Below are 18,793 nucleotides of genomic sequence, written 5' to 3'. Positions count from 1 at the left end.
AAACATTATGGTATGGCAGATCATGACATTTTGATAGTCATTAGAAAATGTAAGAGTTTCTGATTCAGCCTGTAAACATGTTGTTATGGGAATGTTTTGAATGTTAATGATGTGCCCTGCAGTTCTACAGATATCTAAGATCACTGAAATGGCTGTTTAAAAGTGCAAGTAACTGTCATCTACATGTTTTGCTGTGTTTATTGTCTTAATGGCATCTAAATTGGATCTCCGCAGTCAACATGGTTAAATCAACTTCTTAAGATTTGAATGACTCATTGAAAGTGACTGCTTCTATGTTTACCAATTTGCCTATTAACACAGAATGATGTACTGCAATTTTGAATGATCATGATGATGCAGAATTTCCAATACATCACATTCTGCAGGATTATATTAGAATTGTAGAGAATGCTAACAGCTGTGTTAAAATTCAATGGATTATGTACTGAACATGTAAGCTATCTTGACTTTATATCATAACCGACTCCATCTGACCCCCCTCACACCTGCCCTGTGTTAGTTGTTGTAATTATAAGTTTTTGCTGATGTCTCTTTGTTTATCTGCACAAGGTTTGTTTACCCTTTGTCACTGTGACACAATACAGATATGTAAACAACTTAACACAACAGATCAATGATGGATATAGGAAAACAAGATCTTGTCATTGAATGTTTCATAGTGGGTATGAATAATTTCCTGTTAACATGAGTTGGGCCAGGAAATTTAGCTTTGAGAATTAGAGATTGAACAGAAAGAGTTCCTCTATTATACTGTGATTTGTTTTGCTCATGGTATAAACAATTTCTGATTGTTAATGCAATTTAAAATGGTAAGTGTTGCTTTTTTATTTTAAACTAGATTGGTACAGGTAACAGGTTATAGGTGGATAATAGGTCTAGAGGTATATTTTTCTACATATTTGTTATGAAATGTTTTTAAGTTTATCTACCGATGGATACTTCTGTCATATATTTGTTATCTGGGTATTAAGTTCTTGTCATATACTCAGCAGATATTTTTAAAAAAGGATAAAACTGTGCAGTCACTTTGAGCTCTAGTTATTTATTTTACAAAGTGTGTAAACATGTACATTTACAGAAATGGGTTTATTGGAGATAAGTTCTTTTTAAAAGATATCTATGAAGTAGAGATAAAAATAAATTGTCTGTACAGGGACCTACATCACTCAACACTGGTCACTGTGGTATTTAATTCTTGTGGAAAAAAGCTGGTTTTGAAGTACAATGTAATGTAAGATTTGCTGGTTATCAATGGTTTGTGACTCTACACTGACATTTTACATCAGAGAAATGACGTGTAACTGTTATAGACAGTAGGGATATTTATTGTGTCAAAAAGAAGAAATATTTGTGTACAATCCAGGACACATGAGAAATTAAAGGGACATAACATGCCAATAAATGTCCACCTACTGATGTAACTGAACAAGAGGAATTCCAGTAATATACAAATCTTAATAGATAGGGAAATGTTTCAAAAAAAGGTTGTAGAGATTATACAATGCACATGTATCCTTGTATAATGCATAACTTTCTACTCATTTAAAAAGTTATAGGTCAAAAGTTGATTATGCTTTTCATAAGGGCTCATATTACTGAGATAAGGGACATAGCACATTAATACATGTATGTGTATATATAAAGTACTGGTACCTAAATATATAGTACTTTGTAGTTTGTGCCCTGTAGATATTTCCTCATAGCCAAAGTCTGTACATAAGATAACACAGCTAATGTAAGCATATTGAAAATGCAACATTCGATGATTACACAGCCTTCAGTCAACGAACGACCTTATATAAACTAAACATTTTAAGATGTCCTACAGAGAATTCATGTAACATTGTGTTTTTACATGTTCTCCATCATAATATGTATGGAAGGTTTGAGTGTTGCACACTTGACGTCTCTTTATTCTTCAATGGAAGTATTTTTCTAAGAATTTTTTTTACATTCTCTTTTAGGCACAATGGAACATTCAGGAAGGCTGATGGAAGGAAAGCTGTGATCAGCTCAGGAAATCTGTAACCCTTTGGACGCGATTACATGAGGAAGTACAATCCACACAATGTTGAATTCTATGTTCTTCTCATAAGACATGGCTAACAGAGAGGAGGGCTAAGGGTCCCCTCGTGACCCCCAGACCAGGACTGTACCCCCGGGGCCTCAGCAATGGAGGAGGAGGAAAGTAGGGAGTGGCTGTATGACCTCCTCAGTGAGGTTCAACTCGGACAGTTCTTTTCCAAATTACGGGACGACCTCCAGGTCACGCAGTAAGTATTGAACACTAACTGGTGCTAAGGTATAAATGGATTTACTTAATGAGAGCATCGTGGCCAGGGTGCACATTAGATTCTACTCAGTAATGTGAAAGAAGTGAATAATTTGTATGTTTCATCAACTGATTTTGTATCCATTAAGGATCAATTGTCTCTTAGTTTCCTTGTTATATGTACAAAACTAAGTATTCAACATATAAGCATCGCATATCAAAGTTAGTCGTGTTTGGGAGAGGAACTCTTTGAACAAGAAATCTATTTTGTGTATTATTATGGAGATTAAAGTTTTCTCTTGATATTTTGAAATGGGAAGATATAAAGTGCCTTTGTCCTACAATCATGTATAGCCAATTTTGTTGGTTTAATCTGCGAGACCCTTTAAATATCTGTCTTTGATTTGAATTGTTTTCAGAAATCACAAAAAGGACCATGATTGTGTTAACATAAATGACAAAAGTTAATATTAGTTTACTGGTTAATAAGGCAAAGCAAGGGCATCTGACTATTTTACAAGAACATTGAAAAGCCTTTATATCAAATTTACATGAAATCATTTAAACTTTATTATGAGTTTTTTTCTTTTGAAATTGATTATATTCTAAATCATAGTATTAATTAAATTAAAGAGCTTAAATGAAAAAAAGATGATTAAAAAATAATTTTTAATATGGTCATTTAAAAAAAAAAAAAGAAGAAATTCTTATCTTATGAAATCAGCTTGTGTAGGGAATGTATTGTGAAAGGTTTACCAATGTACCTGTTGATCAGTATATTTTGAGTTTAATAACTGGAGGAGATATGTTATTACTGTAATACTTCTTAATGACAGGTCTGAAGTTGAATTAATGTTGAAATACACATCGTGTTTTAATGTGTGGCCCAGGGGTATTAGACAGTATACTAGGTACAGCAGTCTGGTATTACCACAGATTAATCACTAAATCAGGTGTAAACTTGGCTTACCAATCCCTAGTGTGGGTGGATATAGGTAAAATAAAGGTAATGTGGGTTACAGGAATACACACCTGTGTTTGTAAACAGACATTCAGTATATACAGTTACATCATTTTGCACTTTGAAGAATTAAAGTTCTGATACTTTATTTATAAACAATGGATAAAGAAAAAAAATCATTAGTCCAGCTCAGTACATGTACAATGATCTCCCATATTTGGAGAAGCCAGATTTGAAACAGGTGCTTTTATTCCTACTTAAGAGTATTACAGAAATGACTTTAGACTTGTTGGACACAGGTGTATAATATCCAGAGGAGCGTAGTTCCTGTGAATGCAGGCTCATTGTTAATTATACAGGTGTTGTATGATAGCTGCCTGCTGTTACCTTTAATTGACACCTCTAGCATCAGGTAATCTGGCCAGGTAATGTACCAAAAAATCTAGTTAAAAAGAGATTGCATGGAAAATTCCCAGCCAGAGAGGAGAGGGCAGGTATTATGTAATGTTTGGGCCCAAAATCTGATTCTCTGTATTTTTGCCAAAGTCAGTGTACCCTGGCATTAATAGAGTTATAGTTCATTTAATCTTGCATCATAAAATGAAAATTTAATTGCTCTTAAGGGCTTAAGATTAGTAGATATCAGATACTCCACTCCTCTGGTCAGATTTCAAGGTTTAGATAGAAGGTTTCCTTTGGGCCTGTAATGAACTGATTTAAGATTAACCACTGAGAGTCAAGAGCCAAGACACAACGTCTAAGTGCTACACAAGTGTGGACCTTAAAAGTACTAGATCGTGGATACAAGTGTATTTGTTGATCATTAAATTTCAGACTCTCACACTTTGAGTATGTTAAGACTGAGGACTTGGAGAAGATTGGTATGGGAAAACCTGCCATCCGACGCTTACTGGACGCAGTCAAGAAAAAGAGGGCCAGTAAAAAACCCAAAATACTAGACAAAGTAAGGATTCAGTCTATAATCTGGTAATAGGAATTTTAACATGGAACCCAAAGAATGAGAGCATATTTTTTACTTTAAAATCATGCAAAAAAGAGCGTCCAAGAGTACTTGTCTATTTCGTAATGTTTTATGTCAATGGGCTATAGGTATATATGTATACCTGAGAGAAGATACAGGTGTATGATTACTTCTGTCCATAATCATGTCAATCTGAACTAGCGTGTTGACCTTTTTGATGACCCTTTTACAGATTCTCTCAGGAACAGCCAAGAGGATGACCGAGGATGTAACAAAATCCTCCTCCCCCTCCTCACTTCCTCATCACCACGGGGAGCAGTCCTTAACCTGCCTCATTGATAAGAAGCAGCTGATGTTGTGGGGAAAGCTGGGTAATGGATCATTTGGAGTGGTGCGGGAGGGTGAATGGACCACCCCCAGTGGTCGTAAGGTAGGTCGTTTATTTGCTTTTTGATCTTTTGGGCTCCAATCATCAGATAAGTGATGCGATTCAGCTCTCTCCAGATAGAGCTTTATTGTAACAGTCCGTGTCAGATCTTTAGAGAGGGAGGTCAATGAGAAAGTTGACTTTAATTTTTGTTTGACACATTTTTTCAAGGCTCTGTATTTCCTGTCATTATTTTTTTTTACAATGACTAGCTTACAGTGATAAAATCTGTGGCACATCAAAGACAAAAAAAAATCCAAAAGTACAAAAAAAAACTTTAGTTGTAAGAGAGATGTACTTATTACTGGTAAGTATGCTTGTTATTATTGTCAAGTGACTTGAATATACTGTATTTTGAAATCAAGTTATTGACATACATCAGAGCTTGTTGAGTTAGATGTAACAACGAGAAGTGGATTTGTCAGGTTGAGAGATAAAATCACTGTTTCTAGACTTTAATCTGATAATGATCTCATATATTTTCAAGATGTTATTTAAACTAGAGATTAGTACATGTATTGTGACATGTTATTCTTTTACAAGAACAAATTGCACCTCTGTAAACAACATCGCAAAGCAAGAATTAAATGTAAATTAATACGCAACATTTGCATTACAGAAGAAGGTGGCCGTTAAGGTGTTACGAGCGGATGCCCTCGCTCAGTCCGGGGCTTTTGAGGACTTTGTTAAAGAAGTGAACGCCATGCATAGTCTTAATCACCCAAATTTAATACAGCTGTATGGCATTGTTCTCTCCTCACCACTGATGATGGTATGAATGAGAGCTTATAGCTCTGATTTGAATATTTGTGTTTAGAATACATACTAGATTGTAATAAGCTTATAGCAAAGTGCCAGGGACCAACGATTTTGATTTTTCTTATTTGCAAACTGTAACATCTGTTCACAAAATGTTTTTTTAATCATGGGGAATGGACATCACTTTGTTAAAAGCATAAATTCATTATAAGTTTGTTCACTATAACTGTGTACAGTAAAACTTCAAAACCTCAAAATTCTGCAAGCATTCCCATTTTCCTATCGATTACTTTATTTTTAGCTCTACTGGTCAGAGACCAGAAGAGCTTATGTGATAGTAATGCGTCCGTCGTCCGTCTGTCTGTCTGTCCGTCTGTAAACAATTTTTCAAAATGCTACTCCTCTTACAGTTTTGGTCAGATTTCAATATAACTTGGCACACAGGTAGACTACACTAAGAAATATAATTCTATATATTGGTTTTTGATTTCGATGAACGGTGTTGCCGTTGTTACTAAAAATAGAAAAATTTGTGAAAATCATTCAAAATGCTACTCCTCCTACAGTTTTAATCTGATTTCAGTATAACATGGCACACAAGTAGACTACACAAAGATACATAATTCTGTTTATCGGTTTTTGATTTCGATGAACGGTGTTGCCGTTGTTACTAAAAATAGAATTTTTTGTGAAAATCATTCAAAATGCTAATCCTCCTACAGTTTAAATCTGATTTCAATATAACTTGGCACACAAGTAGACTACACAAAGATACGTAATTCTATATAGCGGTTTTTGATTTCGATGAACGGTGTTGCCATTGTTACTAAAAATAGAATTTAAAAAAATACTTTCAAAGTGCTCCTCCTCCTACAGTTTTGGTCTGATTTTATTATTACTTTGCACACAAGTAGATTACACTAAGATACATAATTCTTTTTATTGGTTTTTGATTTGGATGAACGGTGCTGCCATTGTTACTAAAAATAGAAATTTCTATGAAAAACATTCAAAATGCTACTATTCCTACAGTTTTAATCTGATTTCAATATAACTTGGCACACAAGTAGACTACACTAAGATGCATAATTCTGTATACCGGTTTCTGATTTCGATGAACGGTGTTGCCGTGGTTACTAAAAATAGAACTTTCTGTGAAATACCTTTAAAATGTTACTCCTCCTATAGTTTCAATCTGATTTCAATATAACTTGGCACACAAGTAGACTACACTAAGATACATAATTCTGTATATTGGTTTCTGATTTCGATGAACAATGTTGCCGTTGTTACTAAAATAGAAATTTCCGTGAAAAACATTCAAAATGCTACTCCTCCAATAGTTTTGGTCTGATTTCAATATAACTTGGCACACAAGTAAACTACAATAAGATGCATATTTCTATGTATTGGTTTATGATTTCAATGAACAGTGTTGCTGTGGTTACTAAAAATAGAAATTTCCATGAAAAACATTCAAAATACTACTTCTCCTACAGCATGTACAGTTTTGGTCTGATCTCAATAAAACATGGCACACAAGTAGACTACACTAAGATACATAATTCTGTGTATTGGTTTTTGATTTCGATGAACGGTGTTGTCGTGGTTACTAAAAATAGAAATTATGTGAAAAACATTCAAAATTCTACTCCTCCTACAGTTTTAATCTGATTTCAATATAACTTGGCATACATTTGTAGACTACACTAAGATACATAATTCTGTGTATCGGTTTTTGATTTGGATGAACAGTGTTGCCATGGTTACTAGAAATAAGAAATTTCTGTGAAATACTTAAAGAATGTAATTCCAAATACAGTTTTAGTCTGATTATAGTATATGTATAATGTGGCATGCAAGTATAGTACACTGAGATACATGATCATTATTCTGTTTATTGCTGTTGTGAAATTTCAAGTCCCAACTGCCACTTTTCTTTGTTTAAAGTACAAACCAGTAGAGCTACAGTCTCGACAGAGACTTCTGGTTATTTTATGGACTTCCTATGTTGTTTTTGTAGTTTTATAGTTTTTACAGGAAATAATAAGTGATACAATTGTACCCAAATTTAAACAGTGTAGGCACATCTATCAATGTATTGTATAATGGTGGAAATATACTAGTCACTTTGAAATTATTTAAACTTCATTATTATTAAGATTCAAATAAATATTGTCAATAGACCTAATTAGGGTCTTCCGTCTCCAACGGAAGACCCTTCTATTATTCTATTGTTTCTTTTTCACTATTATTATTATTATTATTTTTTTTCGTCCAAATTTTGTGCAGACGATTTCTCAGAGATGCGTTGACAGATTTCTTTGAAATTTTCAGAGATGATGTATCATGATCTAAACTTGATCCATTTTTTTTAATTTTTGAAAAATCACTTCCGGTCGTAAATTATCGATCTTAAAACGAATTTTTAGTGACCATTTTGTCGACACAAAAAATCAAAAACGACAAAAGCTAGAATGTTGTCCTTTTCAGGACTAATAGATGACATGTTGTAGTTTTGCACCTATACTTTCAAATTTTCGTCAGTGCTTCCGGTCGATACCGGAAGCGAATTTAAAAAAACCGCAATTTTTCAACTTTTTTGTTTTCCAATATTTTTCTTTGATATTAGATATCTTAAAAGTGACTCTTTTGCGAATGCGAAATATGTAATTTGTTTTAGAATCGAAAAAGGCAATCTCGAGATTTTCGTATTTAAAAATATGAAGCGGTGTTTTCAATGGCCGAATGGTTAGCGCGTCGGATTGTCACGCGGGCGGCCCGGGTTCGCTCCCCCGAATGTCCGATTTTTTTAAATCACTTTTTCTGCAAGATTTTTCGTTTTTTACTTCAGAATCGGACGGAAGACCCCTCGTTGCTCGCAACGAGATCGTATCTAGTTATATTTCTATTACTTTTCCTAACATAATACCTTGTGTACCTGTATTAACAGGTGACAGAACTGGCCCCTGGAGGATCTTTGTTGGAACACTTGAGGAAGGAGCAGACAACTCTCCTTATATCCACCATGTGTGACTTTGCTATACAGATAGCCAATGGAATGAGCTATTTAGAATCCAAGCACTTTATTCACAGAGATCTGGCCTGTCGGAATGTTCTTCTAGCATCACCACAGAAAGTATGGGAAATTTAAAGCAATTGTAGTGACAAAATGGCACTAGTTCTTACTTTTATGATTATTTTTCTCCATTATTATTGGCAACATCAGATTTATGATAACTGATACTACAAATTGATTCAGTTAAAGATGGAGCAAATTAATCACGTGCTTATTGATTTGATGGTTTACAATTTAGTTCAACAGGAGCACAACATTTTGTTTGATGTAATACATCTGTATATACTGAAAGGAAAAAGAAACGCTTAAGAACATAATATTATGAAAATTGGTCAGATGTGTATTTTGGTTTCTTTGCACTAAAATCGCTGGTCAAAAGTACTCAACCATGAAAAGTATGGCGTCACATATTAAAAAGTCCAAAACACGTGAATGTTGATGATGATAATTTTGTGATAAAATTTTGTAATGCCATATGATGCATTAGAGTTATAGACATCGTTTTTGCATATTTTCAGTCAGTATAAATTTCTTGCAATCGTGGTATGGCTGACAGAAGCTACTGTGGGTTTTGTAATTGAATTCAATATTGCATAAGTGAATAAATAGGCAAAAACATGCTGCTGTACAGATTGTTTTCAACTTTTCAACTAAATAAAAGTTTTTTTGGTTGTCAGAGAGTTAACTTAAAATGTTTCTAACCGACCATGACGGTGACGTTCAGCGTGTAACAACGTCACAACAAGATAGGACTTTTCTTCATGCCACCTCGGTTATTGTCAAGGCATTATCGCTGAAACTGATATTTATACAACAGATAATCATACTAATTTTTTCACCCTAAATTGACATAAACTCTCTGCTCTAATTTGGGCCGTGAGCTTGGCCACTTTACGTCGATTTTACTCTCAAACACGCACCTACGCATCGTTTGCGTTATTGGTTTTAACATGTTTACACTGGGAAAATGTAGCTAGTGTTTGTCGAGACTTTTTTTACAAACATTCACGTGTACCAAACTTGCTGGGTTCTGTACATTCTATCCTAAATCGAAAATTCGTGGGATTCGATTGGGCGGGGGGATTGTTGGCTTTGGAATAATACAGCTAATCTCAGCCATTAGACTACCGTCGGAAGGGTTGAATAATAATGCTATGAAAAAGATAAATGCTCTGGTGAACTCAATGCACAGGAAAATCAAGTTTGTTACTGATGCGTAAGGGAGATTATGAGACGTTTTAGTTTTATTTTTGGGGGGTGTCGACATATTGATATCAACATCGCAGGAATTATCACTCAAAATCACACAAAATTTTGGTAACTTGTTGATTATAGATGAATTAATATGTGTGATAACAATGCTGGAAAACATAGTTGAAATAATTGTTTTAATTTAACTCAAAAGTTTGATATGCATTTCTTTATCCTTTCAGTATATTTTCTTTGTATCTGCAGGTGAAGATAGGGGACTTTGGACTAATGCGAGCTCTGTCACATCAAGAGGATCATTATACTATGTCAGAAACAAAGAAAGTCCCATTTGCCTGGTACACATTGCTAATCTGAACATTTTCCAAATTTAATACATGTATTGTATATTTCATATTATGATTGAAATAATATTAGTACTGGAAATAGAATACAACACTTGCGTATTTGTAAGATTCACTGACACAGTCTATCAAACAAGGTTTTAATGCATTTTTGAAATTGATATCTTGATAAATGGTTTGTGATTGAGACATCTGAAATGTTAAATTTTAAATAATTTCAAAAAAATATGTATCTTGGTATTTGCCCTTTTTTAAAGTGCCTGTGTTTTTTTGTAGGTGTGCCCCAGAGAGCCTGAAAATCCGTAAATTTTCTCATGCTAGTGACACGTGGATGTTTGGAGTGACATTATGGGAGATGTTTACATATGGCTCAGAACCGTGGATGGGTTACAATGGTTCCCAGGTAATTGTCGTGGAAGAGTTCAGCCACTTTCACAAGTTTTTTAAATTCGACAACTTACATCACATTTCAAGGGAAATTTTTCATTTTCATTTAAAATACTCAGCTTCAAATTCCCTAAATGGAAGCTTTTTTTTTTAGCTTCATTTTAAATCATTAACCCTTTCCTCCCTCAAAATCAATATTCATTAATATATAGAGTCATTAATTTTTTGTATTGTAGATCTTACAGATGATAGAGGAAGGTGAGAGACTCCCTAAGCCAGACTACTGCCCAGCTGATATATTTACTCTTATGTCACAGTGCTGGGCCCTGAAACCTCAGGACAGGCCAACTTTTCAGGCCCTCAAGGACTTTCTTTGTGAGGTAGGCTATATTAGACATCTTTATCATTCTATCGAAAATGACATGACAAACTTTTATCAATGAAATTTGCTTTCATTTTCCAAAGTTATTAAAAACTTGCCTCCATTAGAATAAAATGAAACACACACAATAATTCTATACAATCAACAGTACAACACCAAAAATTAAAATGTTATGTTCATTTGTCAATATTTTGTATTATCATTACAGATGAGGGCACAAGACGTCAAAGTTATAACAGAATTTGTGGAAAAGGATCATTTAGAGATATTAGAGGGGGATATGGTCACAGTTATAGACGGAAGGTACTGATCTATTGTAGTTTAATTTACAAAACTAACTCACCTACATGTATTTTGACTCTCTCAGTGATTTATATAATTACCTTGTAGACCTGACTGTTACTGGTGGAAAGGTCAGAACAAGAGGACCTGTGAGGTGGGGACGTTCCCACGCCACTGTGTGGACCCTCAACGCAAACGAACAGGTCAGATACTGCATAAAGGGTAATTTTTGCCCCCGTGTTATTTTTGCCCTTTTACACTTGCTTCACTTGCTATCAATTTCGTCCCGTTTTAAATTTGTCCAGTTACATTTCTGTTATAGAAATTATACTATGTTGTTTGAATTTACTTGCTTACTTATCCTCTTCGTCCCCGATGGGACATAAGGTTTCAGCAAGCTATGTTCTTTGAATTTGCCTCATTTTAAATTCGCCCAAGGGCGAGAGGGGCAAAAATAAAATGGGGGTGAAAATTTCCATGTATACAGTAAACAGGTTGCTGCTCTTTGATAGATATTTTGCTTCAAAGAATCTGCATGAACAATTTGCAGTAATTAAGAGTTGATATCACATATTAATAGTACAGTGTAGTTATTTACACAGTACCATTTTATTTTTGTACAGGAAATGACATCAGTCAGCCTTTGAAGAATAGTTTTATTCATACTGGTCATGGGGATCCAGGTGGAAAATCGTGGGGGGATCCAGCAGCTATTGATGAGTAAGTACCACAGTGAGGTCACTTTATTCAGAAAGAGAACTTATAGAAATACTTAAATCTTGTTCATTTCATCTTCTTTTGTAAGATTTTTTTAACCTCAAAAGAAATTTTCAAGAATTTGTGTAGAAATTCAAATACATGACAATGCTTTAAAATTTGGTGCCATTAATCCATGTAGGAGCCCCAAAGTATACAGTAATATATACAGAAGGACACTGATAATTTTTAAGGTCATTCTGTTACAAGTCAAGGTTCAAGTTTACATTTTGGCATGCAAACCTTGTATATGTGGCACAGAACATTGAGTAGAATTTTACAACTCATTCACAACACTACTGAAATAGGACTTAAGATTTTGAAACCACTAACTCATGATTATGGTAAGAAATCATCAAAATCTTCAGTATAGTCGAATTTGTATTGTATGAGTGTTATAGCCTTAGTATGACTAAAAAGAAAGTTTAGAGCATGATGTGAAGTTTGAGTCATTTATTTCTAAAATATATTATAATCAAGATTGTAAACTTTTATGATTTTAGTATGCACAACTGTTTTACAGGGTGTACTTACGAAATCCAATGGAACCACCAGATCTACACAAACCTAACTTGGTCTCTAAACAGTTCAAGAAAAGTAAGCACATCTGAACTTCAGTATCCCAAACACTGATATCTCGTATATCATGGATATTTCAAAGTGACTGGGAGGTCCCAACCACTTATTCTTATGAAGTATTTAATACTTGATATCTTGAATCCCGGATATCTCAAAGTTTTTCTTGGTCCCATTGAATTCGAGATATAGAGGTTTGACTGTTTACAATATTAATAGCTACATGTACTGGTACATAAATTGATATAAATAGCATCATTTAACGAGGCCCGATCTAGTTGAAAATTACGAAAACGGAATGATAAAAATTTTTAATTCTTGGAAATATACTTGTATGTCTTATGCTTAGAAAAATTAGGATGAAATTTTGTTACCTTGCCTTTATTGTAGTGAAATGGGGGCACTGTCAAGATATGGACCATTTTTCGTGTTTTTATACACAATTACATACTAAAACTCTTCAAAAAACAAAGAAATTTACAAATAAAAAAAAAAAACATGATGAAATTCTTTGTTTTTCACATATATCATGCAATTTTCATTCCTCTTATAAAAAATGAAAAGAAAATTGGCGGTAGCCTTTATTGCAATGAAAAGGGGACATGTCAAAACACAAAATTTAGATTTCTTCTATCCAACTACGTATTTTATAGGTCGCAATGGGTTTACATAACACCAACAAACGATTGCAATACTGTATTAGTTTCTAAAAAATAAATAATTCTTACATTATGAAATTATTTTCTCGCCATGCTTTATTTTTCTCTTAACACGCGACGTTGTTCTACGTGGAAAATAGGGGTAGAAGGGGGGGGGGGGGGTAAAGGCGACAAAATTGCGATTTTTACTAATATTATGTAATATGTGGAAAAATTAAATATTTCGGGGGTTCAATTTAAATGATTTATAGACTTATTTTATTTTTTAAAACTGAAGATAATCCAATCATATTTAAGTCCGCAATAAAAAGATTGTATAAACACTTCAACATGTTCAAAGAGAAAGACTAAAATCGTTTACATTTAGTTGCAGCGTTTGTTTTTTTAAACTCACAAATTGAAATAAAACAGGATAAAATTAATAAATCTGTACCAAAAAATTGATCCCTCAAAATTATTTAGGTCCCAAAGTTGTTAATTAATCTAAATATTTAAAAAAAAAATAGAAATGCCAGCTTTCAATGCATATTCTATAGAGCTACCAGGTAAGCAAGATCAGCGAAACAGTTTAGCGCAATTTGACGTCATTTTAATTGTGACGTTATTATGTTCAATTGTGACGGCAGTCAAGGGTATTGTGACGTGCCTGAGTCGACGCTGCGTTAAAACGTATGCGCAGATCAAGTAGATCGGGCCTCGTTAATACTCCATTATTAATGATGGATCATTTTGCCTCATTGTGTCTAAACTACAAGTTTAAAAGAAGTAAAGTAAGATTTAAAAGTTTTACCCTAAAAAAAATAATGTAGGCAGAAGAAGTAGACAGCATGATGTGAAAATATTCTGTTTTTTTTCCTCAGATCAGCTGACACAGAGCCTGAGTGCTAGACAGCAGTTCAGTTACTCTAAGTTTGTCAATGAAGTGGACCATGACCTTGCAGTGAGAAAATACCCCTCCACCTTACCCAAGTCTGTAGCTGTGGTGGGGGCCACTCCAAATCCTCGGATAGATGAGAAATCAGCTAATAATGCTGACGAGAGTCTTCTGATTGACTTCAGCGACGAGTCAGAGCTCTGTACTGCTCTGAAAAAGCCAGTACCCAATACACTGAGTTTATTTGACACACTAACATCATCTGATAATTGTGCACAGTTGGACCGACCATTGATCCAAGATTCAAATGCACCAATAGACCCGTTTGACACGCGGTTCTCATTAAGGTCCAACTATAGCATGAATCCCTCCCCAGTTCCCATAATCCCTCAGCCTGTGACTCAAAACAATGCAAACTCTACCGAAGTAGACAAACAAAACATTTTCACTCCATCGTTTTCTTTGCCATTACCTGAGAAAACTCACCCCAACAGACCACCAGAGTTGGCATCATTTGAGGCCAGGAGGAGTCAAATAGAGGAACAATTAGGCAGTAATCCCCTTCATCAGTGTCGAACTAACGAACTTAATGTGGGAACCTATGTCACAGGAAGTCAGGTTCATGTGGTGAACAATTTACACCAGGAGGACAAAAATGTGTATTCTAAAACGAACAAGAAAACTACTGATAAAGCTTTTGATTGGCTTAATGATGCAATGACTGGTTTTGGAGTTTCAAAGGAAAAACACTACAGCAATGTCGCACCATTATATGACGAGGTTCCTATTGAAGAGGAATCTAATTCTAAACAGGACATTTTACTCAAAACTAAAAACTCCTTGAGCTACAGTAGTCGGCCATTGTATGATGAGGTGCCAGACGAGACAAATACAAGTGTTGTTAACAATTTACAAACTTCATCTGTCTGCAGCAATGTTCCTGGGTCCTCATCTGGTGATAGACTACATAAGATTAATAATAACTCCCTCAACAAAAACAGTCGGCCATTGTATGATGAAGTACCAAATGAGGAAGAGAGTGATGTTAAAAACGTTACCATGCCAACCAATTCAAGTGCTAATCAAAATTATGCTCCGCCTAGTGCTACATCTGATGATGACTTTGACTTTTTCGATTCGGATTTTGATGATGAGGAGGAAGAAGAAGAAGAAACTGTTGTAGGAGCTACGGCCCGCCTCATGAAATCTGAAAACCTTGAAAAACCCCCTCCATTGCCCCCTAGAGATTATCTGTCAAACAGTTTAGATTCCCGGAGAGATGCTTTGAAAAAGAAAAATGAAAAAGCTAGAATCTTTCCTGTTCTTCAGGATGGTAAACAAATGAGCTCTACTCACTATTTTCTGATCCCACCAAAGGGATGTGATAATAATCGTACAAACACCGCTGCTGTACGCCCTTTCTCTGTGGACGGGAACCAGCTAGATCACAGGAAACAGAGACCACACACAATGTCTGAATATCAAAATATATCTGATGGTGAAACATCAAATTGTAAACAAATAAACAAAACTCAGTTGGAAAATGGCGATAGGTTGTCCTGGTCTGGAATGACAGGGATGAAACCCATCGGGAGAATATCCAACGATTTAGGCAAATCCAAATCTAATAACAGAACCGTACCCCGTTCTATCCCTAACTCTACCAAGTCTGTGGAACCCAATTTTATGTCATCATCTCCTAGGGATAAAGTACTGCTGGTGCAGAACAGTGTGATGGGAGTGACGGATGAAGAATGCCACGCGGCATTGTGTCAGACAGCCTGGGACGAAAAAGCGGCTATGAAATACTTGAAAACAGAGCAGCTCTTTCGACTTGGTCTGACTTCGCGCGAAGACTGTGAACGACTTTTAGAAGCGTTGAATTGGAATTTAGAGCTTGCCAGCTCAGTACTGCTGGATGAATTCCGAAGTAGGAAAAAATCGGTCGAGTCAACGGTTTAACATTGTGCCACAATATACCTTCATAGTCAGCCATCTTATTTATTGCCAGTCATGTTTAGTGGTTAGAAATTATATGAAGTCATTGTTTGTAATACATGTCATGTTTTTTTTTTATCTGAGCATGAGATAATATTTAAGAAATCAGGCCCTGGGATCATGATACATCTTAAGCTGAAGTCAAAATCGTTTTATTATACTTATTTAATAAATGTTTCGAAAGTTTAGCAGATCAAAATTAAAACATTCACAAAAGTCTTGTTATTTGCAAATTTCCTGATTAATTCAATAATAATAAATATTTTCCATGCGATTGAAAATTTAAAATTAAGTCCAGGTCTGTTTCATGATCCTGGAACCTGAATTTACATCACTCAGAAATTTTTTTTTAATATAATAGAACTTTTCCAGTTCATAGATTTTGTTATGTAATAAATATAGGGGAAATAATAAATTTACAGAAAAGGAAAATATATTTAACCAAGAAATGAAAGTTGAGTAAAAATTTTAAGATATACACATGCAGAAGTACATGTATTTTTATTATTTTTTTTTTTTAACTGAATACCAAAGATCCGGTTTTTGTACCCATATGTATTATTAATTGATATTTACTGACATTGAAATCTGGTTGATATGTCTTCATACCATTAAGTCCATTTGTTTTATGTCATCTATTTTTAGTTGTGCATTTTAATGATTTATTACGTACTTTCTTTTATTGAATGAATAAATCAAAAAAGTCACTGCAAACTGAGGGGTTTTTTTACCATTGTCTATACAAAGTGCATGTTACAAAGGCTGATTTTATCTGTTTATGCCAATTAGACTGCTGAATTATAAGATCATGAGTCACTCCAATGATCTATTACTATGGGTTCTTGTTTTCTGTATTTTTGATCAAATGATTATTCTTATCCTTCTCTATGATTGTGAGAGTAAGGGTTTTTAAAATATGAACATTATTAAAAAAATCCAGCTCAAATTTTGTAAACTTACAGTTACACTTTAAAATCTTAAAGTTTGTAAAATTTTAAACATTTTGAGTTTTCCTCTCTGGTTTAGCTGAACCAGTTTCATATTTGATGTAGCATCTGATGTTAAACAACTTTTGGATTTCTTGTTTTTTTCTTCATGCTTTTAAGTAAGAGGCAAAATGTTTGCATCATTATAATGAGGAGGTGAATAGTTTTGAGCAAAATTGTGGTCCTATGTCCATGTTGAAGGTTGTTTGATAAGTTGGAGTAAAATCAATCTAGACAAGTCACTAGCTTCATGAAATGCTGTCAATATAATGTTAATCATTGTCAGAAACCCACGGCTGATTATGCTTCGTTCCTCTCTCGGGTGATGGAGAGAGGAACAAAGCGTAATCAGTCGTGGGTTTCCGACAATGAATTTTAATTATGGTAGAAAGTTATAATTATGCAGAATTAAATTTTGGTTTTAGTCATAAGTTTTTTTTATAACGGGTCCCCTGGACCAGTAATTTATGCCATGTTGAGTTCAAATTCCAGGTGGGGTAAAGTTGTTCCTAGCTGAAGAAAGTTATGATCCTCAGATGACCTCTTGTAACCTTCAGTATTATGAATGTTTCTCTGTGTCACCAATCTTTTTTATCAACAGAACACCTCTATCTTCATATCTTACCACTGCTGCCCATGGTTCAATCACCTCTCAGCATCACCACACAAAGTTTGTAGAGCCATATTCATGAAGGATTGGTCTTTTATACTCCATGTTGTATATTTTTGCAAAAATAATTCTATTCAACCTTGTGAATGTGATATTGTTATGAAATGATATTATTATGAGGATGTATTTGTTGACAACTTCTGTTTAAGGACTTTGATAATTTCTGACATTTTTTTCGCTTAACTTCAAGTACAAGGCCAGTGAAAAGCTACTAATCAATGTGTAGACATACACAAAATACACATGTAATAAAATTGAAAATTTATGGACTAGCTATGTTTTCATTATGACGCTCATTGTATTGATTTTCTATATGATTATGTTTTAAAAAGATTCTTTGCACCAAAGAAATGCAGAAATATTAAAGTATAAACCCGCAAATAAATAATTTTTGGAGTGGTAAAGGGATTGCATTGCATTTCCTCGTGTGGACCTTGAATAATGCAGGGGGTGGATTACATGGAGGGGGGGAGTGCTTCAGAGTTATTTACTTTTTAAATTTAAAATACAGTTGTATCGTTTTAAGTTTATTATCTTGTCTCCCTCACAGTTATGAATTGTAGGAATCTTTAAAGTAGCTTAAATTTGAGAAAGTTGTTTTTCAGCAAAAAAAATAGCTGCAAAATACAAACCCAAGGTCAAAGATGAACAAGGCCTTTGTCTGTTTGTCACGGGGTTCTGTCATTCCAGAGGTATATCTCGGACAAGGTCACAAAGATGTCCCATTACTTGTTCATTTGTAACGAGAAACATAAATGGGGGGTTAAATTGGCTCTAAAGTAGGTTATAATCACTATATAATATAATATAATAAGAACGCAGTTCTTTGAAACATGGCCCATTATAAGAATTGATACTGTTTAATTTTCTGCGGTGTTTTTGTTTTGTTTTGTTTTGTTTTTTTTTGTTTTTCTGCAACAAGTGCCTGTGGTTTTTTGAGTTAATTCTACCAGTTACCATTACAAAATATTTGATGTATTCTTAATCAATAGCTCATTCTTAGCATGAAATTTTCGGGAACAGTGGTTAGAGGTTATGCCGTAGAGTCGCGGAGTAAGTAGGACGATTTTCTCCCTAGTTTGGACTTTATGTTCTAATTCGTTTCACTCAAACGAACATAAATTATTTACAATCAAAACAAGAGCACTTGTCTACATAGGAAATGGAAG

At 34.3% G+C, this 18,793-nt stretch overlaps 1 protein-coding gene across 1 annotated transcript; it reads left to right on the top strand.

The window, feature by feature from the left end:
* The first annotated feature begins 683 nt into the window (after window positions 1-683).
* On the top strand, window positions 684-17,889 carry LOC134281157 (activated CDC42 kinase 1-like). Its single transcript, XM_062763630.1, has 15 exons — window positions 684-836; window positions 1,986-2,294; window positions 4,089-4,218; window positions 4,469-4,666; window positions 5,283-5,435; window positions 8,376-8,561; window positions 9,957-10,048; window positions 10,331-10,457; window positions 10,678-10,821; window positions 11,032-11,126; window positions 11,214-11,308; window positions 11,729-11,825; window positions 12,385-12,458; window positions 13,957-17,225; window positions 17,298-17,889. Exons 2-14 carry the CDS (start codon window positions 2,194-2,196, stop codon window positions 15,930-15,932), a joined length of 3,468 nt encoding a protein of 1,155 aa, XP_062619614.1. The 5' UTR covers window positions 684-836; window positions 1,986-2,193; the 3' UTR covers window positions 15,933-17,225; window positions 17,298-17,889.
* The last annotated feature ends 904 nt before the right edge of the window (window positions 17,890-18,793 follow it).

Source organism: Saccostrea cucullata, unplaced genomic scaffold (genome assembly GCF_032062105.1).
Source record: "Saccostrea cucullata isolate Sc308-1 unplaced genomic scaffold, CSIRO_AGI_Scuc_v1 ctg105, whole genome shotgun sequence".
Classification (NCBI taxonomy): Eukaryota; Metazoa; Mollusca; class Bivalvia; order Ostreida; family Ostreidae; genus Saccostrea; species Saccostrea cuccullata.
Note: the sequence above shows the minus strand (reverse complement) of the source record. Positions and strands in the feature narration are given on the sequence as shown.